General features: G+C 46.7%; 1 protein-coding gene across 1 annotated transcript in view; it reads right to left on the minus strand.

Moving 5' to 3' along the window:
- The window catches only part of SLC16A2 (solute carrier family 16 member 2), a 243,117-nt gene extending 232,567 nt beyond the window's left edge, over positions 1-10,550 (minus strand). The window contains exon 1 of the mRNA XM_075323867.1: positions 10,240-10,550. Within this exon, the coding sequence (XP_075179982.1) occupies positions 10,240-10,543 (304 nt within the window). The 5' untranslated portion in view covers positions 10,544-10,550. The remainder of the gene's footprint in view (positions 1-10,239) is intronic.
- Between the last annotated feature and the right edge of the window lie 4,135 nt (positions 10,551-14,685).

Genomic DNA, 14,685 nt, shown 5'->3' on the forward strand with positions numbered 1-14,685 from the left:
CTATCTTCAGAGTAAGGCCGGGGCCACACGGGGATTACTGCGATCCCCTTGCCTGACACGCTGGCAGCAGAGAGTCACTGAAACTGAGGTCCGACTGTGCGAGCGGACCTCAGCTGCGGAGGGGACGGAGGGAGGGATTTATCAGCCTCTCTCCTCCGTAGCCGGCTATTGCCATTCTCGCACTGCACTCGCGGTACACCAGTGTACAACGAGTGCAGTGCAATTTTTCTCTCGCCCCATAGACTTGAATGGGTGCGAGAGAAAGAGTCTCGCATTACACGTGCAGCATGCTGCGATTGATTTCTCGGTCCGGTCAGGGGTGAGAAAATAATCGCTCATGTGTGCTGACACACAGGCTAATATTGGTCCGAGTGGCATGCAATTTATCGCATTCCACTCGCACAGATTTTCATGCCGTGTGGCTTAGGCCTAAAGAGCAAGAAGTCCTGGAAGTGTTTATATGGCCCCCAAAGCCCTGATCTCAACTTCATCCAGTCAGTCTGGGAATACATGAAGAGACAGGAGGATTTACACAAGCGACATCCACAGAAGATCTGTAGTTAGCTATTCAAGATGTTTGGAACAACCTCCCGGCATAGATCCTTCAAAAACTTTGTGCAAGTACCTAGAGGAACTGATGCGGTTTTAAAGGCACGAAATATTGATGTGATTTATATTTCTCTTTTGTTCATTCACTTTGCATCTTGTTAATTGATAAAAATAAACTTAACTTCTATTTTTGAAAGCATTCTTACTTTGTAGCATTTTCTCACACTTGCCAAAAGCATTTGCGCAGCATTGTATACGTGTAAGTAGACTGCCTAGGTCTGAAATCCCAGCCTTCTTGAAGGGGGTTGTCCCATTTCAACAAATTCTTGTCCCCCCAACATATGTGGTATTAAAAAAACAAAACCATGTCATACTCCCCGGGTGAGTCTTCGCCTATGCTCCTGATGTCTTGGATTGGCAAAGGCACTGGTCACTTTGACAGTCATTCTGTGAGCTCTGCGGCTCTGACAGTGTAGAATGAATGCCCCGCTCAAGGCCACTGAGCTCAGTGACTGGCTGCAGCGCTGTCAACTACGCAGCCAATTCCAGATACCGTGACCAGTGGTGGAGACTTACCAGTGGACCGTGAGTATATCAGTTTAGTTTAATATACCAAACTGCACTGGGGAGGGGGTGTTTTGAAGGTTCCTTGAAATGGAATCACCCCTTTAAGGATTTGTCATTTTTGGCTCACTTAGGTCAGCAAAAGAATTAGCTTAGGCAACATGCGGTTGTGTATGATGCACGCAACCGCATGTGACCACATCTTTCCGTTGGAAATGAAGAGAACTGAAACACATTTGTGACAGATTCGGTTTCGCGGCAAAAATACCACTGATGTGAGCGCGGCCTTAGTGGCAGATTTCAGCTGCACTGCTATTCCCAATCATTCATTCTTAAAAGGGAACCTGTCACCGGAATTTTCGCTATTAAACTAAAATAATCCCCTTCTGCAGCTCCTGGGATGCATTCTAGAAAGGTTCATCTTGCTACTGGCCCCCCCTTTCAGACCTACATAACTTTATGAAATATTACCTTTTGCTATGGTAATGAGGTTTGCTGGCCCTGTGGGCGGGCTGTATTTCGTCCGTTATTCCCCCTCCTGCCGCTGTTCGCCACCCCCCAGTGTTCATTTACATAGATGAGGCCGCCGCCCTCATCTTCCGCAGTGCTCCCGAAGTCTCGCGCATGCGCAGTGGCACTATTGCGGGACTGAGCACGGTTTTTAAAAAAAAAAAAAAAAAAAGGGAAAACGGGGTTGATAAAAATAAATAAACAAGGGCCAGCGCAAGCGCATAACTGTAGAGGTAAAACCGCGGGCAAGAGATTATGGACGAGTACTTGGATAAAAAATAAGCAATGGCCAGCGCAAGCACATAACTGTAGAGGTAAAAGCACGCGCACGAGATTATGGACAAGTACTTGGATGACGCTGGTGATGACATTCATAGCGCCGCCCATAATCTCGCACCTGCGCAATAACATCACCGGCGCTCACGTTTTGAAAACAGTGCTCAGTCCCACGATAGTGCCACCGCGTATGCGCGAGACTTCAGGAGCACTGCGGAAGAGGAGGGCGGCGGCCTCATCTATGCAAATGAACACTGGGGGACGACGAACAGCGGCAGGAGGGGGGATAACGGACGAAATACAGCCTGCCCCCGGGGCCAACAAACCTCATTACCATAGCAAAAGGTAATATTTTATAACGTTGTTATTTAGGTCTGAAAGGGGGGCCAGTAGCAAGATGAACCTTTATAGAATTCAGCCCAGGAGCTGCAGAAGGGGATTCTTTTAGTTTAATAGCGAAAATTCTGGTGACAGGTTCCCTTTAAAATAAGCTGTGAACCCCCCAAATTCTACATAGAAAATAAATCTGTGAAAACTACATTCATATTTACAATCAAAGCGCTGTTATTAACAACTTTATACAACAAAACAAAAGGAAAACAAAACCACCTCAGCCGGAATAATAGCTCTGGATAAGGAATAAGCCATCATATATAATAAACAACTCATTTTTTACTAAAACATCAAGTTCTGCTATAAGCGAGTTAATATATGTATAGATGGATTACTCACCAAATGTCTGTGGAGATTACAGGTATACTCACTGGTACCTAAACCATGAATAGGAACAAGCGGCTCACATTTCACTTAATACTATAGCATGACAGGGGCAGGAGCACCCCTCGCCCGGCAAAGTCTTCGCTAATGGAAGTAAACCATCTGTCTGTTGGATGGCAGATGGTATCACCTCACATCAATAAATAGATTTCTGCTTAATGTGTTCACAGCATAGGACACCGAGTGGGTTACCTATCTGATGAAACAATGCCTCGCTTAGTAGGATGCTTGTGTGTAATCCCAGATTACTCGGAAGGTTGCAGATATGTATGCTCCATGCCTATGTATTAGGATAACATAACATGCAGCGCTTTGTTACATCAGTGAACACAGGGAGAATTTTGTCAATGACATCCAGCCACAAACAGCATGGGTTGTTCTATGGCAAATCGTAGTTTTTCTAATATCTCTCAATATAAACAGAGGTTTAAAGTTTATAATCCTCCATCCATCCATACAGGAGAATAGGCCTCTATCCTTCCGTTTGGAGGCTTTTTTTTTTTTACTTTTGAGTTTCTTTATTTCAAACTTCACAGAAAACGATGCTGCGTGTGATCATACAGGGTTCAAAGCTCTATGTAAAGTGAGATTTTTCCACGGAGCATTGTATGTATAGGAGTACAGCGCGTTACATGATGGCACTATTAGCTGGGTACAGCTGCACAGGGAGACAGTATGGCGGAAGACTAGAGGATCGAAAGGTCACCATGTGATTGTATGCAGGCTCACTGCTGCCTCTGCTGTACGCATGAAGCCTTGCACTGCATCCTAACACCAGCGATCTCAACCTGTGACAGTAAGGTGCAACTATGTCATAAGCAGGTCACACTAAATAGGCACAGGAGTAAGCAAAATCTTATACTATTTTTTTTCGCCATCAGCAGGTCCATTAATTTTCTCTTCCTTTAAATGCTATGGACACTTCTGACATTGACATGGGATTTTTTTATTAATTTTTTTTACATTCGTCAGTGGTATCCTGTAGTCTTTCTTCATTCATTCATTCATTCTCTGATCCCAGACATGCAGTTTTCAACCTGATACAAGTTTTCAGGGGTTTTTGTGGGAGTTTCTCTTCTAGTAATAAAGGCTCTGCTATCTTCATTAGCTCATACATCAGCACAGCTTCTATCCTGCACTTACCGTATTTTTAGAATTAGAAGGCGCACTCTTCCTCCCAAAGATTTGGGAGGAAAATGAGGGGTGCATCTTAAAATCCGAATGTAGCTTACTGGGGGGTGGTGAAGAGAGGTCAAAGGAGGCAGGGCAAATGCTGTGCACTGTACTGCAGGCATTGTTCTGTGCTGAGGCTGTGGGCACTGCTCTGTGGAGCTTGGCTTTGTGCAGTGGGCGGTGAGGCACAGGCCATTCTGAAGATGTTGGTGGTCAGGGCTTCAAATAACGGCGCCTGGAGTCAGTGCGTGTGCAGATGGAGCTCTCAGCTCAAGCTCTCATCTGCACACACGACGCATCCAGCCCATTGATGTCCCAGCAGCGGATTTAAGGAAAATGGCACCTGGAAGTGGCGTGTGCGCAGAGGAGATCTCAGCTTGTCATTGAGCTGATAACTCAATCTGTGCACACGCCGACTCCAGCCGCCATTTCTTGGAAGCCAGCACTGGTGACATTTCAGAATGGCTGTGCCTCACCACCCGCAGCGAGCACCAGCACAAAGCAGCGCCCACTGCCCCAGCACAGCGCTGCCGCCCACAATGAGCATCTGGGTCCACTTCTGCACTGCCCGCAGGAGCGCCATACTCCAGCACCACCCCTGCCTCCTGTAACCCCTGCTCCATCCCGGCTACCTCCCCTCCTCCCCGGTAGACACCACTGGATTATAAAACGGACCTCTTTTTTTATTCTCTCTAAATAAGGGGTTGTGTCTTATAAAACGAAAAATACGGTATCTCCTGTTGTGCTTTCCTTATAGCCAGTTTCCTCTGCCCTGAGATTGTAGATGGTCCATACCCCCTTCCCTCCACTTTTGACATCGGTGTACAAATGAATTTTCCAACGTTTTGCCACTTCTAAACCTAAGAGAAGGAAGGAGGAGAGCAGCGAAAGCCATCAAAACGGAGTAGGAACTCTGATGGATTTGTAGTTTCTAGAAACTATTTTAAAAGTTGCTTAATTTAGGAAGAAAGCAAAAAAAAAAATAAGAAAAAAAAAATCGGAATGATTGTGTAAATAAATGGGGTTTGGCACATTATTGTGACATCTTAATTTGTTACACCAGCTATTCATGCCAGACAATGGCGCGCGCGCACAGACACACACAGACACACACAGACACACACAGACACACACAGACACACACAGACACACACAGACACACACAGACACACACAGACACACACAGACACACACAGACACACACAGACACACACAGACACAGTCTTTCCTCCAGTTTATGCTGCAACAGATTTGTGGAGTGCCATGTAATATCTCCAGGGACACCGCAATGAAAATGGATGTGTTGTCTAAATGATCCTATTAATTCATGGCTTCAATAGACTAATTACATTAACCCATCCATTATATCAAAATTATATCAACGATAATTGTTCTTCACATTGCTGTGTTCTCTCTATATTTCACTGTTGCAATTTCCAACTCCACCAAGAGCTTCCTTTATAAATCAGGGGATATCATGCAAAAACATATAAACTACCGCAACTACCTGCATCGTGCTATAATGAAAGAGGTTACATACCCCTATTACATATTACAAGTGATTAAAACAACCATTCCTTGGAAGGCATATTAATTAAAAAGGCCAATGAATTGGAAGGCCTCTGCGGGATTGTACATAGAGTCAAAAAGCGTATATATGTCTATATCCGTGTACAGAGAGGACTCTGGAGTATAACAGAAGTAGAGAGAATATAGCCGTGCAACAGAAAGCCTCAGGACTATCACATGAAGCAGCAGAAAGTAAGGAAGCCACTGGAGTTTCTAAAAAGAAGCAGAAAGTGTATATATTTGTGTATAGCTAAGGCTCTAATATAAAGCAGCGGGTATACCTAGCACAGGAAGGCCTCAGAAGCATGAAACAAACACATCTAATGCTATATGGATGCTATATGATGAGGATTTCACAAAGGTGAGAACTATGGGAATTATCATGCTTTTGGACAGGAGCACCGTATAAAGGCTGCAGTATCTGGGGTAACATCTAAGCGAAGGTACAGTCCTTTTCTTAGTTCAATTTTTAAAGGACATCTATCAGTAGGATCAACCCTACTTAGCTGTCAATATGGGCGTGAGAATCGTCCTCTAAAGCTTATTTTAACATGAAAGGAGGCACTACCAGTGTGAGACATATAATGACTGACAGTCTGCTCTTTGGATCTACATGTTCACACATCTACACCATATTATTTAAAGGGAATCTGACATGCCCTAAGGGTTAACAGAGATTTCAGCTGTCTCTTAACACACACTGTGATTTTGTTTATCTTCAATGTTAGTTTAAGCTTCAGTCACTTTATCATTAATGGACTACTGAGCTCAAGTCCCCTCTGCCCTGCTCTGTGATTAGCAGCTATTTGTCTGTGGAAATGTACACTGACAGCCTGGAGTGGACAGCTCTCTCAACTCTGCTGCTTTGCTAAAAACCAAAATCTTTGATTGTGCCAGTAATCAAAGTGATACAGCGTTGGATTCAGGATCCCTTTGCCTACGTCATGCTGTTCTCAGATGAGGTAGCAAAAACCTGCTGACAGATTCCCTTTAAACTAAGCTTTGGAGGCAGATTCTCAGGGAGATCATTGTCCGGCCCATAGATCTTAAGAGATCATTTACATAAAGACTCTCAAAAGTATAACACATGCACAAAAAAGTCATATATGGAAAACTTGGGAACAAACTATTACAATCCATAAAATATTTGTTTCTGTATATTAACATCAGTTGTCCTTTATTAAATATTAGAAAATCATACCTAATCTTTCTCATTCAGAATAAACACAACGTAAAGAGAATGTGCAGTACCCAAAATACTGTCCTATACATCTTTCCCATCACACGGCTTGTACATAATGGTATTAGACATCAGTAGACACTTAAAGACAGTGTCCCCAATCTGACCACGAGATCCGCAGTCAGGTCTGGAAGAGGTTCTCGAGCCACATTTATTTACCACACACACACACACACACACACACACACACACACACACACACCTCACCATAGTGGCAGCCAGAGCCTCCATTACTGGTATAATGACACTGAAAGCCACACTGCAGCAGTATACCAATATCCAGGGGATCCTACATTACCCCCATTCACATCGGCTCTTCGGTGTGGAGCTACTCCCAAAAGTCACCATCTATTCTTCAAAGTTGTTTGCTCAACCTGGTTCTTATGCTCCAAGCTGAAAGACAGCCACGAGCCACACATTATGGGTCTGCCAGCCACATGTGGCTCCTGAGACTGTTTGGGGACCCCTGCTTAAAGGGAACATGTCAGCACAATGTTGTAAAGTAAACACCTGGCTGTAGTGGGGCATTAAAACTAATTAAATTGATACATTTCGTTAAGAAATCAGCTTTATTGTTCTACTATAATCACCCTCTGAAACGTTCTGCACAGGGGCCGGACTGTACACTGGATCTTCTCCTCCCTGTCTGTGATTCCCCGGCCCCTCTGCTGTCTCCAATCTGTCAATAACAGATCAATGTGGAGGATTCAAACAAGAGTCTGATCATTCACGGACCGCAGGCAACGGAGGGCCCGGGGAATCACAGACAGGGAGAAGTGTACAGTGTATAGTGTACTGTCAGACCCCTGTGCACGGAAATCTAATTAGCAGAAAACTTCACAAGGTGATTATAGAAGAACAATAAAGCTGATTTCTTCACCAAATGTATCAAAATGTAATCAGTATTAGTGCCCCATTACAGCCAGGTCTTTACTTTACAAAATTGTGCTGAAAAGTAAAATGAACTGATGTCTAATACCGTTATGTAGCAGCCGTGTGATGGGACATGTGTAGGACAGTTCAGTGACTGACAAGTATTCCGGGTTCTGCACATTCTGTGTCGTGTTTACTCATTCTTAATGCGAAAGATGAAAAAATGTGATAACTTTCTGATATTCACTAAATAAAGGACATTAGCTGTTGTCGGCCATCTATTCCAGTAGTCCCCAGTCTTTCTTGAGGGGTGCGACACTGTCCTGGGAGAACCAGCTCAGAGCACTGGTATTGCTGGGCCCTGTAGGTGCTTCAGATCAGTGTGCAGACAGCACAAGTCTGCCAGTCTATAGTCCTCCTATATGTGCCAGGCGGCCCCAGCTATACACACAAGTGGTAGAGCTGTAGCAGTGGTCTGCAGCCTGTCGCCCTCCACTTACACCCCCCACCCTGCCCTGGCCTGCCATTTTTACTAATATAGCATTTATTTTCTATGTTTAACCATAAGTCATTACACAAGGTTGTTCTTTCTGGCTGCAGAGAAATTACTCCCAGCACAATGTACACAATGCTACAATATCACCTGCAATAAACACAACGATGGTGCAGGCAGATACAGTGTGACCGATGAGCATGCGATGTCACCGTGCAAAGCTATGTTGTGTGTGTCCCCCGGTCCATGTGTATGCAGGCTGTGCTGTCTCCCTGTGCAGTAATGCTGTGTGTGTCCCCCGGTCCATGTGTATGCAGGCTGTGCTGTCACCCTGTGCAGTAATGCTGTGTGTGTCCCCCGGTCCATGTGTATGCAGGCTGTGCTGTCTCCCTGTGCAGTAATGCTGTGTGTGTCCCCCGGTCCATGTGTATGCAGGCTGTGCTGTCTCCCTGTGCAGTAATGCTGTGTGTGTCCCCCGGTCCATGTGTATGCAGGCTGTGCTGTCTCCCTGTGCAGTAATGCTGTGTGTGTCCCCCGGTCCATGTGTATGCAGGCTGTGCTGTCTCCCTGTGCAGTAATGCTGTGTGTGTCCCCCGGTCCATGTGTATGCAGGCTGTGCTGTCTCCCTGTGCAGTAATGCTGTGTGTGTCCCCCGGTCCATGTGTATGCAGGCTGTGCTGTCTCCCTGTGCAGTAATGCTGTGTGTGTCCCCCGGTCCATGTGTATGCAGGCTGTGCTGTCACCCTGTGCAGTAATGCTGTGTGTGTCCCCCGGTCCATGTGTATGCAGGCTGTGCTGTCTCCCTGTGCAGTAATGCTGTGTGTGTCCCCCGGTCCATGTGTATGCAGGCTGTGCTGTCTCCCTGTGCAGTAATGCTGTGTGTGTCCCCCGGTCCATGTGTATGCAGGCTGTGCTGTCTCCCTGTGCAGTAATGCTGTGTGTGTCCCCCGGTCCATGTGTATGCAGGCAGCACGTGCAGCAGTGTTGTGTGTGTGTCCCCCGGTCCATGTGTATGCAGGCTGTGCTGTCTCCCTGTGCAGTAATGCTGTGTGTGTCCCCCGGTCCATGTGTATGCAGGCAGCACGTGCAGCAGTGTTGTGTGTGTGTCCCCCGGTCCATGTGTATGCAGGCTGTGCTGTCACCCTGTGCAGTAATGCTGTGTGTGTCCGGGCTGTGCAGGCAGCACGTGCAGCAGTGTTTTGTGTGTGTGTCCCCCGGTCCATGTGTATGCAGGCAGCACGTGCAGCAGTGTTGTGTGTGTGTCCCCCGGTCCATGTGTATGCAGGCAGCACGTGCAGCAGAGTTGTGTGTGTGTCCCCCGGTCCATGTGTATGCAGGCAGCACGTGCAGCAGTGTTGTGTGTGTGTCCCCCGGTCCATGTGTATGCAGGCAGCACGTGCAGCAGTGTTGTGTGTGTGTCCCCCGGTCCATGTGTATGCAGGCAGCACGTGCAGCAGAGTTGTGTGTGTGTGTCCCCCGGTCCATGTGTATGCAGGCAGCACGTGCAGCAGTGTTGTGAGGCTCCCGGTCCATGTGTATGCAGGCAGCACGTGCAGCAGAGTTGTGTGTGTGTCCCCCGGTCCATGTGTATGCAGGCAGCACATGCAGCAGTGTTTTGTGTGTGTCCCCCGGTCCATGTGTATGCAGGCAGCACGTGCAGCAGTGTTGTGAGGCTCCCGGTCCATGTGTATGCAGGCAGCACGTGCAGCAGTGTTGTGTGTGTGTCCCCCGGTCCATGTGTATGCAGGCAGCACGTGCAGCAGAGTTGTGTGTGTGTCCCCCGGTCCATGTGTATGCAGGCAGCACGTGCAGCAGAGTTGTGTGTGTGTCCCCCGGTCCATGTGTATGCAGGCAGCACGTGCAGCAGAGTTGTGTGTGTGTCCCCCGGTCCATGTGTATGCAGGCAGCACGTGCAGCAGTGTTGTGTGTGTGTCCCCCGGTCCATGTGTATGCAGGCAGCACGTGCAGCAGTGTTGTGAGGCTCCCGGTCCATGTGGTGCAGCGCACGGTGCGCACGATACGTTGCGGGCTATGCCGAGCCTCCACACCTGGGTGGTATGTCGGGAGCGGCACTCGGGGGACACTCGTGCACTCGGGCCGGGAGGAGCGCACGCCCGGAGCGCACTGACACCACACGTGGAGGCTCTGTCACTGAGGGAAGTTGTGCGCTCCGGCCGGAGTGCGCGGAGGAGGCTGCGCCCGCGGTCCCGGTTACCTGTCCTGAAGTCCATGCCGTGCTGCTCGCCGCTCTCCAGCTCGCCCTGCAGAATAACGTACAGTATCCCGAATGAGTTCTGGATGCCGAAGATGGAGCCGTTGCACCAGGTGGCCGCCAGCGCCACCACCCAGCCGAAGCCGCCCTCAGGGACTCTGCTCCGCACTTCTTTCTCTCGGCCGCCATGTGAAGGCTCCTCAGCGGGCACCGGCACCCCTTCCGGGGCTCCCCCGAGCAGGCTGTCCCGCATCCCCTGCTCTTCCCCCGGTGGCAGGTTCTCGTCCTCCTCCGTCTCTTCTTCCATCGTCTGGCTCTCCTCCTCCTCAGAGCTCCCTCCCAGCAGCCTCCCATGCCTCCGCCCCCCGCCTCCCTCCATGCCCCGGTCTACCTGCTCCGGCAGACGCCACGGTACGACGCAGAGCGGCTTACCTCAGCTCACCTCTGCCGCACTGTGTATATAGTGTGTGTATCGCGCTGTATACCGCACCTATATAATGGCTATACTGCACTGTGTATAGGCTGTATACTACACCTATATACTGTGTATTCCACACTCTGTATATACTGTATACCACACCTGTATTCCACACTCTGTATATACTGTATACCACACCTGTATAACGCACTGTGTATATAGTGTGTGTATCGCGCTGTATACCGCACCTATATAGTGGCTATACCGCACTGTGTATAGGCTGTATACTACACCTATGTACTGTGTATTCCACACTCTGTATATACTGTATACCACACCTGTATAACGCACTGTGTATATAGTGTGTATATCGCGCTGTATACCGCACCTATATAATGGCTATACCGCACTGTGTATAGGCTGTATACTACACCTATGTACTGTGTATTCCACACTCTGTATATACTGTATACCACACCTGTATAACGCACTGTGTATATAGTGTGTATATCGCGCTGTATACCGCACCTATATAGTGGCTATACCGCACTGTGTATAGGCTGTATACACCTATATACTGTGTATTCCACACTCTGTATATACTGTATACCACACCTGTATACCGCACTGTGTATATACTGTATACCACACCTATATACTATGTATACCACACCTACATACTATGTATACCACACCTATATACTGTGTATAACGCACTGTGTATATACTGTATACCACACCTATATACTATATATACTACACCTATATATTATGTATACCACACTTATATACTGTGCATAACGCACTGTGTATATACTGTATACTGCACCCATATACTGTGTATATACTATATACTGCACTGTATATATACTATATACCACACTGTGTATATACAGCATACTGCACTTATATCATGGGTATATCACACTGTATGCCATGCTGTGTGTATATACAGCATACCGCACCTAGGGTATATAATGGATATACCACACTGTGTATATACAGTATACTGCACCTATATACTATGTATAGGGCTGCCACTAGAAATTTCAGGGCCCCATACTGGCAACATTTTTGGGCCCCCTTGAGACTCCGCCCTGGCTCCACCCCATCACTACCTCCACCCCTCAAACCTTCCACACCATCACCGCCACTCTTGAAAAGCGTGTATGCATATATATGTGTGTGTATATATATATATATATATATACATACATATATATACACAGTCATGGCCAAAAGTGTTAGCACCCTTGAAGTTGTTCCAGAAAATGAAGTATTTCCCTCAGAAAATTATTAATACACCCCCTACACAGCCCTTCTCCATAATACACCCTCTGCATCACTTTTCTCCATAATAACTCTATCACACTGCCCCTATGTATAATATCACCCTCATACACTGGTCCTCTGTATAATTTCCCCTACCCACACTGCCCATCTGTATAATATCCCTCACATACGCTGACTCTCTGCATACTGTCCCCTCACACAAGCTGCTCCTCTTTATATATATTTTCCAACACACACTGCCCCTCTGTATATCGCACCACACATACTACCCCCATCTGTATACTATCCCCCCCACACACACACTGCCCCTCTGTATAATATCCTCCAGGTATATATGTCCTCTTCCTGGAATATATGTCCCCATCCTGGGCCCTTCCTGGTATGTATGCCCACCTCCTTGTATATATGTCATCCTCTTGGGCCCATCCAGTATATACAGTACAGACCAAAAATTTGGACACACCTCATTCAAAGAGTTGTCTTTATTTTCATGACTCTGAAAATTGTAGATTCACATTGAAGGCATCAAAACTATGAATTAACACATGTGGAATGAAATACTTAACAAAAAGTTGTGAAACAACTGAAAATATGTCTTATATTCTAGGTTCTTCAAAGTAGCCAACTTTTGCTTTGATTACTGCTTTGCACACTCTTGGCATTCTCTTGATGAGCTTCAAGAGGAAGTCACCGGAAATAGCTGGTAGGAATTTGGGCTCATTCCTCCTGACAGAACTAGTGTAACTGAGCCACGGTTGTCGGTCGCCTTGCTTGCACCTTCCTTTTCAGCTTTGCCCATAAATTTTCAATAGGATTCTAGGGTTTTGTGATGGCCATTCCAAAACATTAACTTTGTTATCCTTAAGCCACTTTCGTTAACCAGTTTGACAGTATGCCTCTGGTCATTGTCCATTTGGAAGACCCATTTCCTCCCAAGTTTTAAGTTCCTTGCTGATGTCTTGAGATGTTGCTTCAGTATTGCCACATAATCTTCTTTCCTCATTATATCATCTATTTTATGAAGTGCACCAGTCCCTCCTGCAGCAAAACAACCCTACAACAGGATGCTGCCACCCCCATGTTTCACAGTTAGGATGGTGTTCTTAGTCTTCAAAGCTTCTCCCTTTTTCCTCCAAAAGTAAAGGTCATTATGGCCAAACAGTTCAATTTTAGTTTTGTCAGACCACTGAACGTCTCCAAAAGTTAAAGTATTTGTTGCGTTCATTTGTAAACATAAATCTGTATTTTTTTAAGTTTCTTTTGAAGTAATGGCTTCTTCCTGGCAGAGTGGCTTTTCAGCTCACGTTAATACAGTACTCGTTTCACTGTGGATAATGACACAATCTTACCAGCTTCCCCCAGCATCTTCACAAGGTCTTTTGCTTTTGTTCTTGGGTTGACAAGCACATGTCTGACCAAAGCACATTCATCTCTGGTACACAGAACCCGTCTCCTTCCTGAGCGGTATGATGGCTGGACGTTCCCATCTTGTTTGTACTTGCGTATAAATGTTTGTACAGATGAACGAGGCACCTTCAGGTATCTGGAAATTGCTCCCAAGGATGAACCAGACTTGTGCAAGTCCACTTTTCTCTTCCTGAGTTTTTGACTTTCACATAATGCTACACAAAGAAGCAGTGTGTACACCTGAAGGTGTGCATTAAAATACATCCACAGGTGTGTCTCTAATGCAGATGTTGCCATTACATTTATCAGTAGCTTCCAAAGACATGACATCATCATATGGGCTGTCCCATATTGTTTAAAGGCATAGTACTCTTAGGGGTACTTTGCAAACTACGACATCGCAAGCCGATGCTGCGATGCCGAGAGCGATAGTCCCCGCCCCTGTCGCAGCAGCGATATCTTGTGATTGCTGCCGTAGCGAATATTATCGCTACGGCAGCTTCACATGCACTTACCTGCCCTGCGACGTCGCTCAGGTCGGCGAACCGCCTCCTTCCTAAGGGGGTGGGTCGTGCGGTGTCACAGCGACGTCACACGGCAGGCGGCCAATAGGAGCGGAGGGGCGGAGATGAACGGGACGTAAACATCCCGCCCACCTCCTTCCTTCCGCATAGCAGCCGGGACACAGGTAAGGAGATGTTCCTCGCTCCTACGGCTTCACACATAGTGATGTGTGCTGCCTGCTGGAACGAGGAACAAGATCGTACCGTCACTGCTGCGAAATTATGGAAATGTCGGACCCTACACCGATCATATGATAACGACGATTTTGCGCTCGTTAATCGTATGTAAAAGGATTCACATACTGCGATGTCGACAGCGACGCCGGATGTGCGTCACTTTCGATTTGACCCCACCGACATTGCACCTGCGATGTCGTACTGTGAAAGTACCCCTTTGTGTGTGTAATTTTTGGAGTTTGCAGAAAGTAATAAAAATGCCTTAAAACATTCTCTCTCATTATTCTTGCATTTGGTAAATATAAATAATTTTTGTTCCTAATTGACCTAAAACGGGAAAGGTTTATACTGATTTCATGTCAGATTTTGAGCAAAACATGCAGATGTTTCTTTTTAGATAGTGGATGTAAACTTCTGGTGTCAACTGTATATACAGTACCTCACCATCTAACGTACCAAATATTCGGGTTCGGATTCTTTGTGCCGAACATGTAACGCCTTTACCAGTATCCCCACGCTGTCCTGACACCCACTCCTGGCGGGAAGCCGATCCTCTCACTTTCCCTGCTGCTGTCTCCAAAGGTCTGCGCA

This window comes from Anomaloglossus baeobatrachus, chromosome 9, assembly GCF_048569485.1.
Source record: "Anomaloglossus baeobatrachus isolate aAnoBae1 chromosome 9, aAnoBae1.hap1, whole genome shotgun sequence".
NCBI lineage: Eukaryota > Metazoa > Chordata > Amphibia > Anura > Aromobatidae > Anomaloglossus > Anomaloglossus baeobatrachus.